Genomic DNA, 24094 nt, shown 5'->3' with positions numbered 1-24094 from the left:
CGCCGCGCCCGCACGTCTGCCGCCTGCACACGCCCCCTGCGCCCCGGGCGCACGCCGCTCGGGAGCTCGAGTGCCCGGCTGGGCTCCCAGGGACCAGCGCGCCCGCCATGGCCTTAGACCCGCTGGGGAGGCCCTTGGAGTGAGGGAGGTCATGGAGGAGGAGGCGCGGCCGGCGGCGGGGCCCGGCGAAGCGGCGACCCCCGCGCGCGAGACGCCTCCCGCCGCTCCCGCCCAGGCCCGCGCGGCCTCGGCCGGGGTCCCGGAGTCGGCGCCCGAGCCCAAGAGGCGGCAGCTCGGGACGCTGCTGCAGCCGACCGTCAACAAGTTCTCTCTCCGGGTCTTCGGCAGCCACAAAGCGGTGGAGATCGAGCAGGAGAGGGTCAAGTCCGCCGGGGCCTGGATCATCCACCCCTACAGCGACTTCCGGTACGGGGGGCTCAGCCGGGAGGGCTACCGGCCCGGTGGAGCTGCAGAGTCACCTTCTCTAACCCAGCCTGGGTATTCCTAGGCGGGTTACCCCGAGGACCTCTGTGTTTTGTCAGGTTAGGGAGACGTAAGGGACAGCAGACATCAGAGAATCTCCAGGGACTTTGGTTTTCCCAGTGCGGGAACCCCATGACCCACCTGGACCACAGACAGAGACTGTAGGAGTTTGGAAACCAGTACTTGTTTTCTGGGGGTGTGGGAAATTATCTCATACCCCAAAGCTGGGAGACCTGAGGAAGAAGCCTAGTCCCGATCTCTCCCACGCTTTACCCACACGCCCAGCATTTGCCCAGTTCAGCCGAACAGATTAGGGGCACCGAACTAGAAGGGAAGCTGGGGACGTTGGAGAGTGACCCGGGTCAGTCCGGGTCCGCGGCTCTGTGTGCTGTCCGTGGTGCTGAAGGCGGGATGAGGCGGGGCGGGGCCGGTGCTCGGAACGGTTGAGGGGGAAAGCCGGGGCTCGGCCACCGCCCAGGTGCTTCCCATAGGAAAGGGACAGAGAGTGGGGTGTAGCCATTTCACAGTCCCCTTCGGGCTGTACGTCTACATCAAGGTCGCTAGGGGAGAAAGGCCGCCCTGTCCTTGGGGACGTTGAAGGACAGCTTTTAGATGAAGAGATGAGGTGTGTCTCTGGAGCCTGGGAACACAGTCGGAGACCCCAGACAGTATCTTCCACCCTCAGATACCCACTCCCTGAAAATATTCCGCCAGTTCTCATGGCTCTTTCCACTTCTTTATGATTTCACTCGCCCCTGCCATCTAGACTCCCCAGATCGCTCCCCTCCCCCAGTTCACCCTCAGACAGAGCCCCAGAAGCCATATCCCCCTCATAGTTGGGCTGCTTCTCGGTCCTCCACCACATCACCCGCTGGGCTTGTGACTGCCTGTGAGTCAGGCTGTGAAGATGCCCTGATGGCGAGGCAGACCTTCCCCTCCTCTCTCCCAGTGTCTCCCAGTGCAAGATTTCTCCTCAGCAGCTGTGGAAAGAGAGGAAGAAACATCAAGGGTCTGTTGCTGAGTGAAAGCACAAAGTCTGAGGGGGCTTCCAGGGCTGGGTCTGGACTTGGGAACCACCAAGTTCCTTTCCGGGCTGAAAGGATTGCTTTTGCAATCAGAATCAGAAGGGGCGGTGTTTGGGACCTGTGCTGGGATTAGATGTGTGCTAGACCTGAAACCATCATGTGTGAGCCAGGGTTTTTTTTTTTTTTTTTTTTTTTTCCTGAATGAAGCTCTCCCTCCTGACCTCATAGCTACACAGCTTCCTCTGAAGCAATGTAGCTTGCCTTTGCCTGTCTCAGCCAGACTCTCAGCCTGCACAGGCAGCCAAGAGGAGGGAAGGATCTCAAGCCATGCTGCCTTGGGATCTCCTAGGGAGTCCTCTGCGTGCACAGCCATCTGAGGTGCTGTGGAGGGGGATGGGCATCCCCTGAAAAGCCCAGTGTAGATAGATGAGTGCAGGATAGTCTAGTCCCACCCCGGCCATGGATGGCAGTCCCCCCACCCACAGAGGAACAACCCCTGTTCGAGTTGTGTCGGAGAAGAGGAATGGGGTGGGGAAGACTGAGAAGGGCAGGGCAGCCTAGACTAGAAATAGACAGGGAGCGGGAGATCGGAGAAGCAGCCGCTGTTTTTAGAAATCTGGAGATAACGGGTGGATGAGCCATGACTACAGCTACTGTTTGTACGGCATTGTCAAGTCCCTTATCTCTGAAAAAATTGCCCAACAGCCCAGTGAGATCAGCAGAGGGTGCTTAGTTTTAAGAATTTTAAGAACAATATTGGTGCCCTTGTGTGTGTTGTGTGTATTTTTTTAACGTGGGTGGGTGCAGCTGTGTACATGTTTACTTTTTGAAAACATTTTAGATTTACTTTACGTGTATGCATGCTTTGCCTGCTTCTATGTCTGTGTATTATGTGCATTCAGTGACTGAGGAGGCCAGAGGGAGGACAGATCTCCTGGAACTAGAATTACAGGTGGTTGTGAACTACCGTGTGGGTGTTGGGAACTAAACCTGGGACTTCTGCAAGAGCCTCAAATGCCTTTAACCTGTGTGCATGTGGTGTGTGTGTGTGTGTGTGTGTGTGTGTGTAGGGACAGGTGGACATTGGGTTTCTCCCTCAATGTTCTTCACAACCTTGTTTTTCTCCTTGAGAATGGCTCCCCCAGAACCTAGAGCTCATTGGTTCAGTTAGGTTGTCTGACCAGCCAGTGAGCTCCAGGGACCCACCTGTTCCACACCTCAGCACCACAAACGTACCACTGCTCCTTCTTTTTTGTGCATGCCGGGGATCAAGCTCAGGTCCTTGCATTTGCACAGTAGACAGTGTGCTGACTGAACCATCTCTCCAGCCCTGGCATAGTTTTCTGTTGTTGTTTTGGTTAGGCATTCATGGGATTTAACCTAGAGCATCGGACATGCTAGTTAAATGGTTTTTTTTTTTTTTTTTTTTTTTTGATTTTTCGAGACAGGGTTTCTCTGTGTAGCTTTGCGCCTTTCCTGGGACTCACTTGGTAGCCCAGGCTGGCCTCGAACTCACAGAGATCCGCCTGGCTCTGCCTCCCGAGTGCTGAGATTAAAGGCGTGCGCCACCACCGCCCGGCCCTTTTTTTTTTTTTTTTTTTTTTTTTTTGGTTTTTCGATAGTTAAATGTTTTTAACAAAGACCTCATCCCAACTCACTTATTATTATTATTATTATTATTTTAAGTTTTTTGAGACAGGGTTTCTCTGTGTAGTCTTGGTACTTGTCCTGGATCTTGATCTGTAGACCAGGCTGACCTGGTCTTGGCTCTGCCTCCCGAGTCCTGGGATCAAAGGCGCACACCACTGCCTCCCGGCTCCAACTTGCTTTTAAACTTTTGAAAAACTATTTATTTATTTATTTATTTTTTTTGTGTGTGTGGTCAAAGTACAATTGCTGGGAACTGGCCCTCCCTTTCCCTGTGTGGGTTTGAGGGATTGAACTCAGGCTGTCAGACTAGACAACACCCGCCTTTGTCTTCTGAGCCACGTTACCAGCTTCTTTTTATTTTGAGACAGTCTCGTTAAGCTGCCTAAGCTGGCCTTGAATTCTCTCTCTATTCCAAACAAACCCTGAACTTGTGATCCCCTGCCTTGGACTTCAAAGGAGCTGGCATTCGGGATTACAGATCTGTCCAACCAGGCCTGGCAGATTACAGAGGTCTTATAGAGTAGGGTTGAATATACCCATATATGTAACATGAAGCAAGCTCATGTTATAACTATCATCTTAAGAGGTTGTACATATAAGTCCCGTGATATAATCCCACATTCTTATCTCAAATCCACTATTCTCACTTTTCATAGGTGGATGACATGTGCTGGGAATTGAAACTAGATCCTCAAATATGTTAAGGACACAACTTACCACTGAATTACATCATTCTTCCTCTATTCTAATTTTTGTGGCACTGTGCATACCGACAAGTGCTGGGATTAAAGGCGTGCGCCACCGCTGCCCGGCATTAGACCGTTGTTTTGTGTCTCTTGATTCTAACTTGTAAATAAAAAAGATAGTATTAAACAATCAAAATAATTTCACCATAAAATGAAAATAAAATAGAAAGGCAGTAAGATAGAGCAGTAAAGGTACTTGCTGCACAGACCTGGTAATCTGAAGTCAACCCCCAGAGATGAGAATGGGATTCACAGAACCATCCTCTGACCTCCACATGTACCCCATGTCATGCACACATACACACACACAAAAAAAAAAATTAAAATAAGTAAAACAGAAAGGTTTAAAGAAATATTTTCACCACTTTTCTGTGACTCCCAAACCAATATATACTAATATTTAGCCGCGTCTGTTTCAGAACTTTGTATACACGGAGTCATCTAATTTGTACTCTGTCTCTTGCTTCTCTTGCTCAATGTCAAAAATGAGAGATGGCTCAGTGGTTAAGAGCTCTGGCTGCTCATCCCTACCGGCTAGTGTTCACAGGACTGAATGGTACTCTTGCATGTTACCAGACAAGAAAGGTAAACACCAACCCAGCTACAAACCCTTTGATCTGCAGTGGCTACCCGCCTGTACGATACACTGGTGCAGTAGTAGCACAAAAGTGCCTAACCAACCACTATCTGATTGGATTTAAGGTTTACTCTAAGATGGAACCCAAGCCTGATTCTGCTCAGATGGCCGAGAACCTGAGACTAGATGGGCTGTGAAGCCAGGGGAAAGCCAAATACTACTGTGTTTGCTAAAGGAACATAGTAATAAAATGACTCTTAACAACAAGTAGCTATTGTCTTAGTCACTGTTGTGTTGCTACAAAGAAATACTATGAACAGGGGAACCCTTATAAAAGAAAACATTTAATTGGGGGCTTGCTTACAGTTTCAGAAGCGCTTAGACCATTGTCATCACAGCGGTGAGCACAATGCCGGAGCAGTAGCTGAGAGCTACATCCTGATTCACAGGTAGAGAGACAGAAAGGGAGGCTGGGACTGGTGTGGGCTTTTGAAACCTCAATGCCCACCTCCAGTGACACATTTCCTCCAACAAAGCCACATCTACTGCAACAAAGCCACACCTTCTAATCTTTCTAATCCTTTCAAGCAGTTTCTACTCCCTAGTAACAAAGCATTCAAATATATGAACCTACGGAGGCCATTGTTATTCAAACCACCACATTCATTGATCATTATCGTGGTCAGCCATCATCAGAAAAGCTTCCTCCTGTAGTGTATGGGAACAGATACAGAGAACCACATCTGGACAGTGCGTAGAGCATGAGAGCCCTTAGAACACTCAGTCCTAAATGGGATGTCTTCAGCAAAACCCTTCCCTCAGGATTCAGGGAACTATGCAAAAGAGGAGGCAGAAAGATTGTAAGGGCCAGTGGGGATGGAAGACACCACTGAGCAAGGCCTTCTGGACCCTGCAGGGCTTACTCTTACTTACGTGAACTCGCAAAGACTGGCAGCATGTGTGGGGCCTGCACAGGTCTGAGCCAGATGGGGAGCCAGCATCGATAGGGGAGGTGGACGCAAGCCCCCATCCCTGACCCAGAAGCTGTCTCCACTGAACAACCTCTTGAAAAGGAAACATGTTCTCCAATGGTGTCTCACCGGGTTTACAACTCCTAAGGGCAGGCCACTTGTCAGCAGTAGAAAACCAGCACAAAATGAACTCAGTGGTAATTTTGGAGGGTTTTCGTCTCATAATGCTTTGTCTGGACATGCTTTTTAACCTTACAGCTCATTTGCTTGTATGTTATGGTTTCCGATTTTGTGTTTTTATGGGATATGGGTGTGTAAATGTATCTCACGTGTGTGTGTGTGTGTGTGTGTGTGTGTGTGTGTGTGTGTGTGTGTATTTCTTGTGCTTTTTTTTGGCCCTTTCTTTCCTGCTCATTTGTTTTGTCCTATTTTGATTTGTTGAGTTGCTTGTTTGTTTTCTAATGAGAGAGAGAAAGAAAGGCATGGATTTGGGTGGGTGGGGAGGAGAGGGGGATCTGGAAAGTTGAGGAAGGGGAACCCGTGGTCAGAATATGTTGTATGAAAAAAAACTATTTTCAATAAATTTTTTTTTTTTTAAAAAGTACTGGCTGTTCTTGTAGAGGATCTGGGTTTGTTTCCCAGCCTCACATGGTGGCTCACAACTTTGTGTAATTCCAGTTCCAGGAGATCCGATGCTGTCTTCTAACACGCTCACGGTGTTCTTACACATGTGAGAGCAAAATGCCCACACCCACTCACAAATGAAGATAAATCTCTCTTTTCAAGTGTGAGATTCATCTATGCTGCTGTATGGGGTTCCCAGCCGTGGACATATTTACCTCTATGTATTATGCCTTACTTACCTACATTAAAAAAAAATTATGTATGTTTTCTATATGTGTGTGTTTTGCCTGCATGTACAGCTGTGTACTCTCTGTTTGCCTGGTGCCCTTGGGGCCAGAAGAGGGCATCAGATCCCCTGGACCTGGAGTTAACAGATGGTTGTGAGTAGCCATGTGGGTGCTGGGAATCAAACTCAGGTCCTCAGCAAGAGCAGCAAGTGCTCTTAACTGCTGAACTGTCTCTCCAGCCCTTTCCATTTTCTTTTTCTTTTCTTTTTTTTTTTTTCTTTCGAGACAGGGTTTCTCTGTGTAGCTTTGCGCCTTTCTAGGCCAGGCGGGCCTCGGCCTCGAACTCACAGAGATCCGCTTGGCTCTGCCTCCTGAGTGCTGGGATTAAAGGCGTGCGCTGCCACCACCTCCAGGCCCTCTCCATTTTCTACTGGTAGACTTTTGAGTTGTTCCCAAGTTTAATCCTGCTATAGACATTACTAGTTATATTTCCTAGAGAGCATGTTCCCATTGGGTGTTTATACACAAGGGAATAGAGTTGCAGGGACTACAAATGTCTGACCCTGCTAAATAATGCTAACTCGTTTCCCAAATGGTAATTCCAGTTTCCACTCTGAGTGGATTTAAATGACCGTTTTGTGATTGTGTATTCTTGACCACTGTTAGCTGTGTCAGACTATTTTCTGTCGATAGAGCAGTTGATGGAGTATGACCCGACCTTGCTCTCTCCATCCCATACCTGTTTTAGGTTTTACTGGGACCTGATCATGCTGCTGCTGATGGTGGGAAACCTCATAGTACTGCCTGTGGGCATCACTTTCTTCAAGGAGGAGAACTCGCCACCCTGGATCGTCTTCAATGTCCTCTCTGACACTTTCTTCCTGCTGGATCTGGTGCTCAACTTCCGAACTGGCATTGTGGTGGAGGAAGGTGCTGAGATCCTGCTGGCGCCCAGGGCCATCCGCACACGTTACCTACGCACCTGGTTCCTGGTTGACCTGATCTCCTCCATTCCTGTGGATTACATCTTCCTGGTGGTGGAGCTGGAGCCACGACTGGACGCTGAGGTCTACAAAACGGCACGGGCCCTGCGCATCGTTAGATTCACCAAGATCCTTAGCCTGCTGCGGCTGCTCCGTCTCTCCCGCCTCATCCGCTACATACACCAGTGGGAGGAGGTGGGTGGGGAGGTGGGCGGGGCGGGTATCGGACTCCTTGGGAAGATGCGATGGGTGGAGTCCTGGTGACTTCATGGGGTGGGGAAGATAGATGAGGCTTCCAAGTGTGAATTCTCTGCCAAGTTGGTAGGAGAGAATCAGGGACAGAAGGAGGGTTTGGGGAATGCGGTCTGGGGTGAGGGTGGGGATTCCGAGAGGTGGAGCACTCCAGCTGCTCAAACACTTGAGAGCTAGTTGGTTCTTGAAGTGGAGGACTGGGTATGGAAAGGAGGTGCCTCTTCGGGCAGCAGAGTTTGGTGGCTCGGTGTACACTGTGCTGTCTCATGGCCTCTTGCATAGGGTGACAGTGTCAGATATACCACCCTTGGTTGGTATGTTGTGTGTGATGTGGTTGGAGTTAATGTGTGAAGCGCTGAGAAAGGCATCTCCACACGGCGCGTTCCCAGGAGTCAGCTGGGCTTTGGTTTGGTTTGATTTGGTTTCAGCTTTTTGAGACAGGCTCTCATACTATAGCCCAGGCTGGCCTTGGTCTTTTGACAATCCTCCTGCCTCAGTTCCTAGGTGTTAGGAATACAGGTATGAACCACCACGTCCAGAAATGATCTGTTATCTTTAATGCTCTTGGAAGAGGAGTGCTGGTGTTAACCCTTGTCCTGAGGACACTACACTGTGAATTCCACTTTCCTGCTTTCCCAGGCTGCTCCTGGGCAGCTTGTGCAATCTAGAACTCTCTGAATCTCAGCCTCAACACTGTTTAATTCTAGGCACAGAGTTGGCTTCAGTCTCTCTACATAAAAAATGAGAAAAGCAACCATGTGCCCTGAGGTCCTATACAAATAAATAATGGCCTCTTATACCTCCATGCCTTCCTGGGGATTGAACCTAGGGCCTCACATGTGCTGGGGAAGTGCTTTGCCACTGGGTCATATCCCCAGTCCTCTTTATACTTTTATTTATTTATTTGAAAATTATTTGTTATTTATATGTATGTCTCTATACTACATATGTGCCTGGTACCTGCGGAGTTAGACTGAGTTGTGAGCCTCCATGTGGGTGCTGGGAATCAAACCCATGTCCTCTGGAAAAGCAGCCAGTGCTCTTAACTGTTGAATCATTTCTCCAGCCCTTACTTTTTTTTTTTTTTTTTTGGTTTTTCGAGACAGGGTTTCTCTGTGTAGCTTTGCACCTTTCCTGGATCTCGCTCTGTAGACCAGGCTGGCCTCGAACTCACAGAGATCCACCTGCCTCTGCCTCCCGAGTGCTGGGATTCCAGCCCTTACTTTTTATTTTGAGATAGGATCTTACTAAGTTCCCCAGGCTGGGGACTGGAGAGATGGCTCAGCAGTTAAGAGCACTGGCTGCTCTTCCAGAGGACCCAGGTTCAATCGCCTGCTCTTACATGCTGGCTCACACCTGTCTGTAATTGTGGTTCAAGGGGATCAGACACCCTCTGGTCTCCAAGGACACCAGACATGCATATGATACACAGACATATATGCAGACAGAACACCCATATACACAAACATTTTGTTGTTTTAAATTTTGAGACAAGGTAGCCCTGACTGTCCTAAAGCTTGCTATGTAGACCAGGCTGGCCTTGAACCCAGAGATCCACATACCTCTGCCTCCTGAGTGCTGGGATAAAAGGAGTGCACCACTATAACACGCTCAAAGTGTGTTTTTTTTGTTTGTTTGTTTGTTTTTTAAGATTTCTTTATTATGGCGGGCGGTGGTGGCGCACGCCTTTAATTCCAGCATTCGGGAGGCAGAGCCAGGCGGATCTCTGTGAGTTCGAGGCCAGCCTGGGCTACAGAGTGAGTTCCAGGACAGGCTCCAAAGCTACACAGAGAAACCCTGTCTCGGGAAAAAAAAAAAAAAAAAAAAGATAAAATTTATTTATTACATATACAGTGTTCTGCCTGCAGGCCAGAAGAGGGCGCCATATCTCATTACAGATGGTTGTGAGCCACCATGTGGTTGCTGGGAATTGAACTCAGGACCTCTGGAAGAACAGCCAGTGCTCTTAACCACTGAGCCATCTCTCCAGCCCCTTGCTCAAAGTTTTTTAAAATTTGAAAGGGAAAAAAAAATCTTGCCTAGGCTGGCCTTAAACTTCTGATCCTCCTGCCTCAGTTTCTCTAGTAGCTGGGATTACAGGTACTTGACACCAGGCCAGGTTAATGGCTACATTTTTTTTTTTTAAATTCAGAGAGACTGGGAAAGGGAGAACAAGGTTCAAGGGGAGTCTGCAGGGCTGGAACTGGAGGAGGACCAGCCAAGAGGGGTTCCTAAACACAGCGGTGCTTCCTTGGACCCCTCAGATCTTTCACATGACCTATGACCTGGCCAGTGCGGTGGTTCGAATCTTCAACCTCATTGGAATGATGTTGCTGCTGTGTCACTGGGACGGCTGTCTGCAGTTCCTGGTCCCCATGCTACAGGACTTCCCTTCCGACTGCTGGGTCTCCATGAACCGCATGGTGGTGAGAAGTCCCCCCAGCTCTGGTACTCCCGGGTTTCTTAAGGGCTCTTCTGCCTGAATGACAGGGATAACCACAGGGGGCAGGAGGTGGGGGAGATCCAGAAAGATGACAGGAGGAGACAGGGTTGGGGGAGGGGAAGGGGAAGACACCTAGAGAGAGGACATCGTGCTTGTATGTTGGAGGGAACAGGCGGAGAAGGAAACCTAGACAAAAACAGGTCCCCATGCACAGAAGCCCCTTTGCCTTGAGACTCCACACACTAAACAAGTGACTGCTGAGAGGAAGTAGAGGGGCAGGCAAGTACTGAAAGGGAGGAAGGGGAGCAGGTGGAGAATGAGACCGAGGGCCCATGCCCTGTCTGCCACACACTCTGTCCCCAGAACCACTCCTGGGGCCGCCAGTACTCCCACGCCCTGTTCAAGGCCATGAGCCACATGCTGTGCATTGGCTATGGGCAGCAGGCCCCTGTGGGCATGCCCGACGTCTGGCTCACCATGCTCAGCATGATTGTGGGGGCCACCTGCTACGCCATGTTCATCGGCCACGCCACGGCCCTCATCCAGTCCCTGGACTCTTCCCGGCGACAGTACCAGGAAAAGGTTAGTAGGGACAAGAGAGGGAAGGGGTGGGGCATGGAGACGAGCTAGAGGTTGTGTTCTGAGGGGCCTGTGTGTCCTCTCCTGCCTCGTGTCCATTTGTCCCACAGTCCTGTGTGAAACACTCCCGTGTCTGTCCCTATGCCTCTGTCCTCGGACCCCCCCCCTCCACATTTGGGGTTTTCTGTAACTGCTGTGTCTTCCCTGTTTCTACCATTATCCATACGTCCTTCGTGGCTCTGTGTCTACCTACCTGTATTTACCATGTTTATTAGCTCTGGGTCCAGCTTGTGTCTGTGACTTTCTGTACCCCCACCCCCACCCCCGGCACCCCATTGTTTTGGCCCCATATCTCCACATCCTCCTCCGACTGGCAACTGCTGTTGCCTCTTCAGTACAAGCAGGTGGAGCAGTACATGTCCTTCCACAAGCTGCCCGCCGACACACGGCAGCGTATCCACGAGTACTACGAGCACCGCTACCAGGGCAAGATGTTTGATGAAGAGAGCATCCTGGGGGAGCTGAGCGAGCCGCTTCGGGAGGTGGGGCCAGGCTGGACCTTGTGGGAAGGGCTCTTCAAGGATCTGGGCTTCTGGAGGTGCTGCCTGGGTTACGAGGGAGTGCTTATGTGTTCCTGTAGGGACTGAGGTCCACAGATGGCCCCGTGGGAGGACACGTATTTGAGGGGTGATGGCTTTCTGTGGAGGGTCTTAGGGGAGTGAAGGCTATATGAAAAGGGACTGTAGGATGCCATGGTGGAAAGGTTTTGAAGGCAGGTTCTCAGGGAGGTCCCCGTACCCACTGTAGCATCCCCATCCATCGACAGATCTTGACAGGATGGATGGTTTCTGGAGACAGATGAGCTTGGTGGGGGCATCTTCCAGCAGGGGCCAAAGCCTGTCTGATAGCCCCTCCTATGTCCAGGAGATTATTAACTTCACCTGCCGGGGCCTGGTGGCCCACATGCCGCTGTTTGCTCACGCTGACCCCAGCTTCGTCACTGCGGTACTCACCAAGCTCCGTTTTGAGGTCTTCCAGCCAGGGGACCTGGTGGTGCGTGAGGGCTCCGTGGGCAGGAAGATGTACTTCATCCAGCATGGGCTGCTCAGTGTGCTGGCACGGGGCGCCCGGGACACTCGCCTCACTGACGGATCCTACTTTGGGGGTCAGCAGGCCTTGGGGAAGGTGGGGGGGTCATGAGCATTGGACAGCATGCAGTTGCTCCTTAGGATCAGGGCCCCCGCCTGTGTGTGCTGAAGTCACGGAACAGCCCTTCCCCCAGGCCTTCTCAGGGAGTCTCTGAGCTGGGGCCTGAGGCTCTGTGTTTCATTTTGATTGATTGAGACAGGTCTCTCTTTTATGTAGCTCTGGCTGTCCTGGAACTTGATATGTAGACCAGGCTGGCCTCATACTTAGAGACCTAACAGCCTCTGCCACCCAAATGCTGGGATTAATGGCATGCACCACCACACCTGGCAGTTGCTTTTTATTATTTTATTTTTTCTCGGGAGAGTCCAGTGAAGGGCCAGGCTGAAAGCTGCTGGGCCAACGGATACTGAGTTGAGGGGAAGCTAGGAAGGAAGCAGCGCTGCCCCACAGACTTAAGCTTTGTGGAGCTGTCCAGGAACCCAGGCTGTGGCAGTGGGAGAAGGGCAGCCCTCTGATGGCCAGAGTGTCCTGAGGCCCACACAGTCTGCCAGCCCCCATCGCCTCCATGCTTCCTGTCAGTTGCACTCGCTCTCATCAGCCCGCTTTTCTCCTCTGGGTCTTCACTCAGGGCAGGAGGGTAGGCTGCACCCTGGGACGGAGCCGTAGGACTGGGACTGGAGTTAATGTGGAGCAGAGTAACTGAGAGCACCTGAGGCTGGCAGACCTGTTTGCTCACTTAGTTTGGAGAGAATGAAAAAGTCAGAGAGCGGCCTCCCCGATGTGCGGGTCGGGAGACAGGCCGTGCTTGGAGCAGTTAGGGACCTTACACCTTAATTTCTCCCAAGTCTAGGGACGAGTCTGAGCGTGCTGGGTTAGCTGCTGCAGGCCTAGTGGGAGGGAGCTCTAGGGACAGGGACTGAGGCCTTTCTTAACCTTTGCAGAGATCTGCTTGCTGACTCGGGGCCGGCGAACAGCCAGTGTGCGGGCGGACACCTATTGTCGCCTCTACTCACTCAGCGTGGACCACTTCAATGCGGTGCTGGAGGAGTTCCCAATGATGCGAAGGGCGTTCGAGACCGTGGCCATGGACCGGCTTCGTCGTATCGGTGAGGCCTGTCTACTATATCTGCTCTGGGTCTAGGCTGTGCCTCACCGCATTGCCATAGCAAGGAGCCTGGCTCTAGTGCGTCCAGGCCTCCACGGCTACTATTCTTACCTCTAGCAAGTCATAGCCGTGGATATGTCTCCCCAAACCTTCATTCCCCAAGTCCTCCTGAGTACCAGTCCTTAACTCACCATTTCTGATTGATACCTCCTTCCAGCTCCTTTTGCCCAGCATTCTCTTTATACTTCTGACTCCCCATCCCCTATCCCTCAGACTCCCCGACACTCTGGTGTCCAACCTCCATCTTAGATTCCTTCTCTCTCCTAACTTCCTGGTCCTGGAATAACTTGTAGGCAAAAAGAATTCGATATTGCAGCGGAAACGCTCTGAGCCGAGTCCAGGCAGCAGCGGCGGCGTCATGGAGCAGCATTTGGTACAACACGACAGAGACATGGCTCGTGGTGTTCGGGGCCTGGCTCCTGGCACCGGAGCTCGGCTCAGTGGAAAGCCAGTGCTGTGGGAACCACTGGTGCACGCACCTCTGCAGGCAGCTGCTGTGACCTCCAACGTGGCCATAGCCCTGACTCACCAGCGAGGCCCTCTGCCCCTCTCCCCTGACTCTCCAGCGGCCCTCCTTGCTCGATCTGCTAGACGCTCAGCAGGCTCCCCAGCCTCCCCACTGGTGCCTGTCCGAGCAGGTCCTCTGCTGGCCCGGGGACCTTGGGCGTCCACCTCTCGCCTGCCTGCTCCACCTGCCCGAACCCTCCATGCCAGCCTATCTCGGGCAGGGCGTTCCCAGGTGTCCCTGCTGGGCCCGCCCCCAGGAGGAGGTGGGCGGAGGCTAGGACCTCGGGGGCGCCCACTCTCTGCCTCTCAACCTTCTCTGCCTCAGCGAGCCACAGGTGATGGTTCTCCTAGGCGCAAAGGCTCTGGAAGTGAGCGCCTGCCCCCCTCGGGGCTCCTGGCCAAGCCTCCAGGGACAGTCCAGCCGCCCAGGTCATCAGTGCCTGAGCCAGTTACCCCAAAAGGTCCCCAAATTTCTGCCAACATGTGAAATCCTAGGTTACACTAGCCTTAGCTATTGGCATGCAATAATGTGTGCCTGAGGGTAGACGCTCCGTGGGGAAGGCTGACGGATCTACAATACTGCCCCTTACTACTATGAAGCTGTTCTGTGTCCTCAGCTCAAGCAGCTGCAGCCCGCTAATCCTAATCATATACCCATTTGTCATAGGTACCCACTGCCTGCCATGTTCAAGGCATTGTGTGTCTCCACTGCCAAGTAGAAGTGACTCAGAGCCCTCTGACCAGGGTGTCCCCAGGCCACTGTCCTGCCAGGTGCAGGCACGGGCCCACAACCCTGCCTTTACTAAGCACAAATACTCGCTGTCACCATCACTGCCAAGTAACTAGATGGCTGTTTCCCTGTGAGTGACCCTGTGGGCTCCGCCCAGGGTGTCTTATCGTCCTGTTCCCTTCCTCATAGCCGGGTACTGTCAGCTATCTATTACAGCCAACACGTGTCTGGGGTCCTGAGTGTGAACATCTACCCTCTTAGGTGTGGGCGTCACAGCGGGTGAGGACGGACACGTGTCTGCCCGCTGTAGCCTGCCCTCCACAGCTCCTGTGTGGTAGCGCTGCCTTTGTACACTAGAAGCTGCTCTTCACTGTGCCCCTGCCTCAGTGGTGTTACCCTTAAAGCTAAGGGACACTTGGCACCTCCTTACTAATTATGCCAGCCTAGCTTCCCCCAGGTGGGGGGCAAGGGGCTGAATCCTCATGTGACCTTTTATCTTTCCTTCTTTGTCTTATTTATTCAGTCACTTATTAATTTTATTTATTCATTTGCTAATTTGACTTGTTCATTTTGTTACTCATTCCTTTATCTGTCCTCCCCCACTTCCTGTAGGGAGGCTGGGGGACAGGGGGACATCTTTGTGGTCCTTGCACAATGACATCAGCAGCGGTACTCAGACTCTGAATTGAGGTAGTGGAAAGAGGGAGTGATAGGAGGACTGCACTTACTATTCTCCCTCATCGGGTCTTGCTGTGGGTGCAGAAGAGGCGGGCCTGGGGTCCTCGAGCCTAGGAAGGGCGGACCAGCAACACCCTGCTTTCTCAGGGACAAGAGTAACGCTCTGCCCACCCACTCGGTCCCCTTTTCTACACTGTAGCATTGAAGCCTGGGGCCAGGACCACACATTTCCATTTCTTCTGGGTGGGCAGATTCTGGGATTCTTGGCTTGTGGAAGTTATTTTTGTAATTGCACCATGTGTAGGGAAAAAAAAAAGTGGCTGTGAACAAATTTCTGGATCATCTGGCCTAGCTGAGCAGTGGCCATGAGAACAGCCAGATTAGTGGCTTGTAAATTCAGCTCCGAGGTTGAAGAGTCAGTAAGAAAATAAGGCTGCCTGAAGTCCAGTGTGGTGGCTTATGCCTGTAATCCCTACCCTTGGGAGGGTCAGGCAGGAGGATTTCTAGGAATTTGAGGCCAGGCTAGGCTGAGATGCATTGAGACCTTGTCAAAAAAAAAGAGGCAGCCTGGCTCAGTTTTCCCCAGTACCCATCTACCCCAACCTCCCCTGAACTCTAGCTCTGTGCTCCATGGCTCCATGAATATTCTGCCCTGACTTAAGGCCATCAGAAGATGACATTTTGCTCAGGAAATGGTCAAGAGGGTCACATCAGAGGACAGAAGTGTTTTTAAAATAGTGGTTCTATGGAAATTGGACAAGATCACCCTGTTTCTACTCCCCCCATCTAATGATAGGGAGCCTAGAGGAATAGAATTAACCAGCTGGGCTGGGATTAAAGGCTCAGGGCATCTTAGAATCCACTGAGCGGATTGAGATAGGGATTGATGCTGCTGGGTGGCCAGTGCATAACTGGACAGACATTCAGGGCCTGTGTGAAGCACAGGGATGGGGCTAGATGGCAGATGTGGGACTGTGGGAGGGGTGCAGGTTGGAAGAAATGGGGTGCAACTAGGTCAGAAGGGGGAGAGGCATTTCAGGGTATGCTCAGCACCCGCATGATGTTGGTATAGCCAGAGCCAGGTCGCCAGCCTGTCACCACAATCACCAGATCACCAACACGGAGGAAGCCCCGGAGCTTTCCTGGGGGGTGAAAAGTGACAGTCAATGAAAAACCCAGGTCACCATCACCATCCACCACCTCAAAGCTACCCTGTAAGAGGGAAGGAATGAGGGGTGTGTGTGTGGATGGATGCAGAGTACGGTTTCTAAGCCTTTGCACCCATGTGGTTGCACTAATGGGACAAGGGCAGGTGTGGTCGTGATGACTATACATTAAAATTTAGTCCCAGCTCCTCTGGCTTTCTGCCCCCACCTCCTTGCTCCTGTGTCCTACTAGGTGTGGCAGACAGCAGCAGACTTCTTAGGGAGACTTCTGCTCTCCCTCCCTCCCCCTCAGCTTAAGCTCCCTGCTTAGCGTCCAAGACATTTGTCCATCTTAGTGGTTCCTAGGGAAACTCTTGGACCAGTGAGGACAAGCACAGCCTTTGGGTCAGGGTGAGAAGCCAGGCTGGGGAGCAGAAGGGTAAGGTCTCAAAGGCTTACCACTTTCGATGCCAAATTGGACCCTTCGGTCTACATCATCTGCCCAGACGGCCTCTGGAGGCTCACGGTAGAGCAAGGGGAAGACTCCTCGGGACAGGTGGACCTGTCGGGCAGCCTGGGCGGAACGAGTCACAGCAATGACAGCTGCCCGAGGTCGGTACCGAGACAGAAGCTGAGCTGAGCTGGATGAGAGGGAGACGGTTAGAACATCAGTGTTGACTTCAAGAAACTAGAGTTTAAGTTATGGCTCCAGATGTCACTAAGAAACCATGTTGCCCTAGGTAAGTCACACTTCTCTAGCCTTTGGCATTCCCACTAAGTACTAAGTACCTATCAAGGCTGGAAGAGGTGGCTCAGTCATTAAGAGCACTTGCTGCTCTTGAAGAGGACCTGTGTTCAGTTTTCAACACCCATATGGTGGCTCACAATTGTTTGGAAGACCATTTCCAGGGCCTCTGACACCCTCTTCTGGCCTCCACTGGTGCCGCACACGCAAATGATGCAGACATGCATGTAGGCAAAATGTCCATCCATAGTTAAAAAATAGTAATAAACAATATAAAACCCAGTCTAGAGAGATGGCTCAGTCCTTAAGAGCGCTTATAGCTCTCGCAGAGGACCTGAGTAGGTTCCAAGCACCCACATCAAATAGCTTACAACTGCCTGTAACTCTAGCTTCAGAGGATTCAACACCCTCTTCTGGCCTCGGGTACTGTACACAAATGTGCATCCCCCCTCCCCACATACATACATATAATTAAAAACAATAAAAAAAAAATAGAAATGTAAAACCAGCCAGCAATTCATGGTGACACGTGCCTATAATCCCAGCATTTGGAAGATGGAAGGATAAGTTCAGGGCTGTTTAGGTAAATTTCAGACTAGCCAGGACTAATGGGACCCTATTTCAGGAAAATCCTATCAAGCAAACAACAAAAGAGGGTAAAACTGTCTAGAAGATGTATATTTATATCATATCCACCCTCCATATGACACTTAGTGTTGCTTGTTAATCCTCACAGCCCCATGGGGGAGCAAATGACAGACTCACATAGACCCAGGGAGACAGGCAGCTTGTGGGGCTGAGTGAGTTACTTAGGGGCTCACTGCTAAGTTTGAGAGAAAATCCTCAGAGGGCAGGCTTACTGGGCTCTTCAGCAACACCTTGGCACTGTGAAACGCTCTCAGCCCCTGGAGCCCAAATGCCCTGGAACCAAGGTGCTTAGATTATCACCTGCTGAACCCCTGGAGCTCACTGGCAGAGGTCCTAGGGTACCCAAGAGCTGTCTTTCCTGGTCTCTAGCATCGGTGGCTATCTCTTTTCTTTCCCTAAAGCGACACTTTTCATTACGCATCGTGTCAGCTGCTCCCTCCCCAGATCCCCGTCTCCAGTGTGTCTCTCACCGGCCAGTCGTGGTCAGCACAATGATGGCCGCTGCACAGCACTTGAAGGCGGCCTCCACGGCTCCAATAGCGGTGACCTCAGTGGGGTCACGGCTCAGTGGCGCTGCCCGGCGTAGCTCCTCGAACAACTGGCGGTGGTACACAGCAGCCTCTGCCTCTCGGGCGATCTGCAGGCACCAGTAAATCAAGTTGAGAAGAGTCAGTGGGGTCCCAGAGGGGTCTGAGTCCCTGGTCCATCCACTTTCAGGACTGAGTTCCTACCGCATGTTGCATCTTTACAGCCTCCACAGGGAAGCTGCCCTTGGCGGTCTCTCCAGACAACATGATACAGTCAGCCCCATCCAGCACAGCATTGGCCACATCGCTTGTCTCCGCCCGAGTTGGTCGAGCCTTAGTGATCATGCTCTCCAGCATCTGGGTGACACCATGGATGTCAAAGCTGTAGAAGTCACCTTCTGATTGGGGACCCTGCCCATTGTCATTTCTATGAAAGCTGCACTCTTAGGATGCCAGGATCACAGCAAGACCCTGGAAAGTTCATGTCATCTCTACCTAACGTTGTCCTTTGTGACCAGACACTAGACAGCAAAGTGTAGACTGAGGTTGCTCAGCATCTTGAAAGTGCAGCCCAGGGTTCACTCCATACCTGTGTGGCACAAACAACTGGCTTGCCAGCCAGGTTACAGCGTCCGATCATCATCTTCTGAGCCAAGAAAACCTTCTCGGCTGGGATCTCAATGCCCAGGTCACCCCGTGCCACCATGATGCCATCGCTCACCTCTAGGATTTCATCAAACCTGGGAGGTTGAAGGAATCCAGACTATGGCAGAGCCAGGAGATGCTGGGAAGTGGTGTGCAGGAGAGGGATAATAATGGGAAACAGAGGGCGGATGGGAGCAAAACCCAAGCCTCACTTCTTCACGCCTTCATGGTTCTCGATTTTGCTGATAATTTTGATGCCCCGTCCTTCGGGCCCCAGGGCAGCCCGGACTGCAGCCACATCACTGGCTTTCCGTACAAAGGAGGCGAAGATGATGTCCACATTATGCTCCACCCCGAAGCGCAGGTCCAAGAGATCTTGCTCAGACAGCCCAGGAAGGTCCACCTCAGCATTTGGCAGGTTCACACCCTTCCTGCTGCCCAGGACACCACCGTGTTCCACTTCGGTCACCAGCCCCTCTGGGCCTGCGGGTATTGAGAGAGTCAGCGGCTGTCAGCGGCTGACACCGCTCTGTAGGCATGGTAGAGGAAACTAAGCTTGAAAGCCTCGAGGAATCAGGGACTTCTGAGCCCTTCACCCCCTCCACACACACCAAGAAGAGATATCAAATGCCCAGCCCCAAACCGTGTTGAGGGCAGGGGACCACCAGGACAGGTGGTGAAGTAGGCACAGCCAGGGGAAAGTATGGGTGACCTAGAGCAGAGCAAAGAGAAGAGAAGGTGCCCCGTCTTAGGGCACCATCTGAGCAGGAGGCACTTCGCACCGATTTTCCGCACCACTAACGAGATGAGGCCGTCGTCAATGTAGATGCGGCCCCCCACTGCAACGACCCGAGTGATATTGGGGTAGTCCACCCACACTGTGTGTGCGTCGCCCCGTGTCTGGAACTCCGGGTCCACAGTCACCAGCACCTGTGAGCCCTTCACAATCTCCACCTCCGACTCTGGGCCCTGGGGGCGAGGCCAGAGAGACGTGAGTTTCCAACGCAGGAGGGTAGGACCAGCGCTGACCCTCTCTCCCGCCCCCAGGGCTCTAACACTCCTCTGGCCCCAGGCCGACCCATAGGCTTCTCACCCCCTGCAGGATCCCGGTGCGTATCTCAGGTCCCTTGGTGTCCAGGGCGATGGCCACAGGCCTGTAGCTGAGCGGAGAGGTTGCAAAGCTCTCCGCTGCCTCTCGGATGTTGGCGATGGACTCCGCGTGGTACTGGCCGTGAGAGCAAAAATTTCAAGGACAAGTGGGCAGGACCTGGGGCATCCTCCAGCTCCACCCTCCAGGACCTTCCCACACCTCATGAGAGCCGTGGGAGAAGTTGAGGCGAGCAATGTTCATCCCGGCCTTGATCATCTCCTTGAGGCGTTCCACAGAGCGAGATGCTGGCCCTGGAACCAGAGATTCCGCTATGAAGTTCCTCCCAAACCTGATTCACCCCCAAACCCATTAGCACCCTCTGAGAGACTGCCCCATCCCAGGAGTCCTTCATGGAAGTTCCGCTCTAACCAGCACGCACCCCCTTGGGAAGGCAGCTTGTGGGGATGTTTAACCTCAGCCAGGCCTTAGGTAGCTTTGCTAGCAAGCGGCTTGACACTAAGTGCCTCACTGTGGAGGTTACTCTAGGGGTGAAGGGTCGGAACACGAGGCAGGCCAAGCAGAGCTGCGTTCTGTCCCGTTCTCCATCCTCCTCATCCTAAACCAGCAGCAGCGTTTGATACATATTCCTCCTTCCCCTCCCTTCCCCACCTCCTTTCTTTTTTTATTTTTTATCTTTTTTGTTTGGTTTGGTTTTTTGCTTTTTTTTTTTTTTTCCCCCCGAGACAGGATTTCTCTGTGTAGCTTTGGAGCCTGTCCTGGAACTCACTCTGTAGACCAGGCTGGCCTCGAACTCACAGAGTGCTGGGATTCCCACCCCGCCTCCTTTCTCGAGGCACTGAAGATGGACCCCAGGGCCTCCTCCATGCTGGGCGAGTGCTCTACCACTGGGCTGCCCCCTCCTTTGTTTTTCTGTCTGCCTTCTTTTCTTCCATCCTTCACAGTCCTTCCTTCTGAGACAGGATCTTCTGTAACTCAGGCTAGCCTTGAATTTGCTATGCTACCGAGGATAACCTTGGACTTCTGACCCTCCAGTTCTCACCTCCCCTGTGCTGGCACTAAGGATGTGGTCTACCAAGCCCCATTTACACACCGCCAGGGACAGAACTCAGGGCTTCATGCTCACTAGGCACGCACTCTACTTGCTGAACTACACATCCCACCCTCTTTTCCTTGAGACAGGGTCTCATGCAGCCTAGGCTGGCTTGAGTTCTTTTCTGTTTGCTTCATTTTAGTGTGTGTGGTCAGAATCCACCATGTGGGTTCCAGGGATCGAACTCAGGTCATCAGGCTCCGTGGCAAGAGTCTTTACCTGCTGAGCCATCTCACCAAGCCCTAGGGCCTGAATACTTGATCCTCTTGCCTCCACCTCTCAAGTGACACTGTTAAGAGTACACCAGGACGGGGCTGGAGAGATGGCTCAGTGGTTAAGAACAATGACTGTTCTTCCAGAGGTGCTGAGTTCAATCCCAGCAACCGCATGGTGGCTCACAAACATCTGTAATAAGATCTGGCACCCTCTTCTATCCTGCAGGTATATATGCAGACAGAATACTATATATATAATAAATAAATAAATTTAAAAAAAGAAAAAAAAAAAGAGTACACCAGGAGGCTGGCTCTCCATCATGCAGTGTGTGTGTGTGTGTGTGTGTGTGTGTGTGTGTGTGTAATAGAAAGAGAGGGAAGATGTGAGTGATGTGTGTGTGTGTGTGTACGATGTGTGAGTTGTGTGTGCAATGTGAGAGCTGTGTGTGTATCTGTGAGTATATGATGTATGAGCAGTGTGTGTGTGTGTGTGTGTGTGTGTAATAGAAAGAGAGGGAGGATGTGAGTGATGTGTGTGTGTATGTGTACAATGTGTGAGTTGTGTGTGCAATGTGAGAGCTGTGTGTGTATGTGTGAGTATATGATGTATGAGCAGTGTGTGTGTGTGTGTGTAATAGAAAGAGAGGGAGGATGTGAGTGATGAGTGTGTGTGTGTGTGTGTACGATGTGTGAGTTGTGTGTGCAATGTGAGAGCTGTGTGTGTATGTGTGAGTATATGGTGTATGAGCTCTGTGTGTGTGTGTGTGTGTGATATGTGTGCATGATATGTGTGTGATGCTCGAGTGGTGTGTGTGGTGTGTATATATGTAGTGTGTTTGTGTGTGTATATATGGTATTTGTATGTATGTGTGTGTATTGGCTGTGTATGTGCACGTGTGATGTATGTGTGTGTCTGCCTAGACCTCAGGTCTTACCATGGGTACCTTGACTCTGTGACCCCAGCTGTCCTTGTACTTGGGAGGCAATCTGTGTGCAGATGACACTTTCTTTCCTTTTTCTTTCTTATTGATTTTTGAAATAGGGTCTCTATTTAGCCCAGGTTGGTCTCAAATTCACAACAGTCCTCAGAGCTCAGTTTCTCCAGTGTGACTTTGAATTAGTTACATTTTAATAAGTCATTGCTTAGTATTTGTTGTCCCACCTGCTAGACCATTTATTTACTGGTCTACTCCCAATCCCAAACCTTGTCTTCCAGGTACTCAACAAGTGTTTGTTAAGCTGGGTGTGGTTTCACATACCTGTGATGTCACTGCAGTAGCCTTACAAGAAAACTAGAAATTCAAGGCTAAGACTATATAATATGGGCTATCTAACAAGCCTAAAACCACCCAAGGCTACCTGAGACCCTCTCAAAAATGCAGCCTCAAACAGGTGCGGTGGTGGCGCACGCCTTTAATCGCAGCCCAGCACTCAGGAGGCAGAGGCAGGGGGATCTCTGAGTTTAAGGCCAGCCTGCCCAACAGTCAGAACTACAGAACAGAAAGACCTTGTCTCAAAAAAACATCAAACAACTCCCCTCCCCCGCAAAAAAACCCCTCACAAGTATTTGTTGAGTGAATGACCATATCGAAGGCTGCAAAAAGAAGGAGGAACTTGGAGCCACGCGAACTTACCAATGGTAGCAATGATGCTGGTGCTCCGAGCAGCCACAGGCTCCGAGTCGATGTCCAGGAGACAGAGGTGTTCCAGGAAGGTGTCTGCCATAGCTGCGGGCAGCTGCTGCTGCTGGAAGAAGGCGGTGCCCAGCTCCTGGGTCAGCTGGGCCACGCTAGCCCGCCGAAGGTATCCCGCTGGCCCTGCAGGAGAAGGGCACTCAGGGTCGTGCACAGACACCTGCTTGCCCTCCATGTGTCTCCCGTCCATGCACACTGTATCCATTCAGCTCTCCAGTGTGTGGGAGGCCTTCCTTCAATCGGAGTATCATACACATGTTACTTCATTTGGTCTCGGGGTCCTATAGAGCAGGCTGTTAGGCGCACTCTATCCCAATTTTACAAATAAGGAAAAAGACTTCAAAACGATAAAATACATTGTCCAAGAAAAATGCATCTTCCAAGTAAGATGATTCAAATCTGGGTCTAGCTAACCCCAAGCTCAAGTTCTTAATATCCCTTCTAGAAAGACCCTTCCCCACCCCAGCCTCCTTTCAGACCACTCAGCCTCAACCTGCCAGATGGCTCCCTCAAATCTACATTTCATTATTGAGCTCTGGAATCACCCAGTTCCTTTTCCTAAGACCCCTGTTTACTTCCTTCCAGCTCCAGGCCATTCGCTGGCTTCCCGGCTCCCCTCCAAGCTCCCTCCCTCTACCCAGGGATCCCTGCTCCAGGCCCCAGGGATCCTATAGCTTGACCCAGCCCAACTCAGGAGAGCATCCTGCCCAGAAGTACCCTCCATGCTGTTTCCCACCTGTGTGTCTGTGGGTCTGCTTTATGCTGTGTGCTGCCAGTGGGGTGAGGCTAGCTCAGATGAGCTCAGCCCCGAGGACTGGTTAAAATATAACCAGCAGCATCTCTCTTGCCAATGGAAGCCTTGTACACCAAGGGCCAGAGTCCAGGAACCACGGGAGTGCCCCGTGGCATCCATGCTGCTGAATCTCCTTTGGCCCGTCTGCAGAGCCTGGATCAAAGGCTCAGATCAGGTCCGTATTTAACACAGGTGATATCGTAATGGACGTCCTTCCCCCAAGGCCTCCACCCCCAGCTCTGACTCTATCCTAATTCCCCCTCTGTTCGGTGGCGTCTCTTCCTCTTCTTACCTCCTGGAGCCCCACTTAGGGCAGACTTTGCTAAGTCCTTTTGGGACCGAGAGATCCGTGGTGAGAGCTGCTGGGGTGGAATGTTCTCTTGGACAGACATGCTTCCAAAGTGTGGAGCTGGGGCTGCAGGCAGCACAGGCTGGGAGGAGGGAATGTCTTAACTGCTGTTCTTATCTGAGGGAGCCAGAGAATAGAAAAGGGGCACACCCAGGAGGCAGCCCCATCCCCACACAGTCCCTTCCCCAGGACTCCCAGTTTCTGTCCCACCTCTCCCCTTCCCTAAGCCATCCAGTTTTCCTGATCAGTTTTTAGTTCCTTCACACTGTCTGGTCTTCAGCTCCAGTAGAGAGACGGATTGATTGCCAATGACACAATCCCTTTCTCTTTGTATTTTCCTGAA

The 24094-nt window shown here is 51.7% G+C and overlaps 2 protein-coding genes across 3 annotated transcripts; one reads left to right on the top strand and one right to left on the bottom strand.

Annotated features, from left to right (window-relative positions):
• Positions 1-151: 151 nt before the first annotated feature.
• Hcn3 (hyperpolarization activated cyclic nucleotide gated potassium channel 3) lies at positions 152-14594 on the top strand. Of its 2 annotated transcripts, XM_059264794.1 has the most exons (8): positions 152-426; positions 7052-7481; positions 9803-9964; positions 10345-10563; positions 10956-11102; positions 11485-11725; positions 12651-12815; positions 13168-14594. In XM_059264794.1, the coding sequence occupies exons 1-8, from the start codon at positions 152-154 to the stop codon at positions 13866-13868; spliced, it is 2340 nt and encodes a 779-aa protein (XP_059120777.1). In that variant the 3' UTR covers positions 13869-14594. The 2 variants fall into 2 exon arrangements, with proteins under 2 accessions (XP_059120777.1, XP_059120778.1); XM_059264795.1 differs by lacking the exon at positions 10345-10563.
• Positions 14595-15652: 1058 nt separating this feature from the next.
• Positions 15653-23794, bottom strand: Pklr (pyruvate kinase L/R). The gene is made up of 11 exons (XM_059264793.1): positions 23695-23794; positions 22550-22732; positions 19809-19900; positions 19593-19724; positions 19282-19468; positions 18712-18982; positions 18444-18594; positions 18059-18211; positions 17798-17964; positions 16394-16575; positions 15653-15931 (listed from the first exon to the last, which is right to left on the bottom strand). Exons 1-11 carry the CDS (start codon positions 23792-23794, stop codon positions 15825-15827), a joined length of 1725 nt encoding a protein of 574 aa, XP_059120776.1. The 3' UTR covers positions 15653-15824.
• Between the last annotated feature and the right edge of the window lie 300 nt (positions 23795-24094).

Source organism: Peromyscus eremicus, chromosome 6 (genome assembly GCF_949786415.1).
Source record: "Peromyscus eremicus chromosome 6, PerEre_H2_v1, whole genome shotgun sequence".
Lineage (NCBI taxonomy): Eukaryota > Metazoa > Chordata > Mammalia > Rodentia > Cricetidae > Peromyscus > Peromyscus eremicus.
This window is presented reverse-complemented; position numbering and strand designations above follow the sequence as displayed.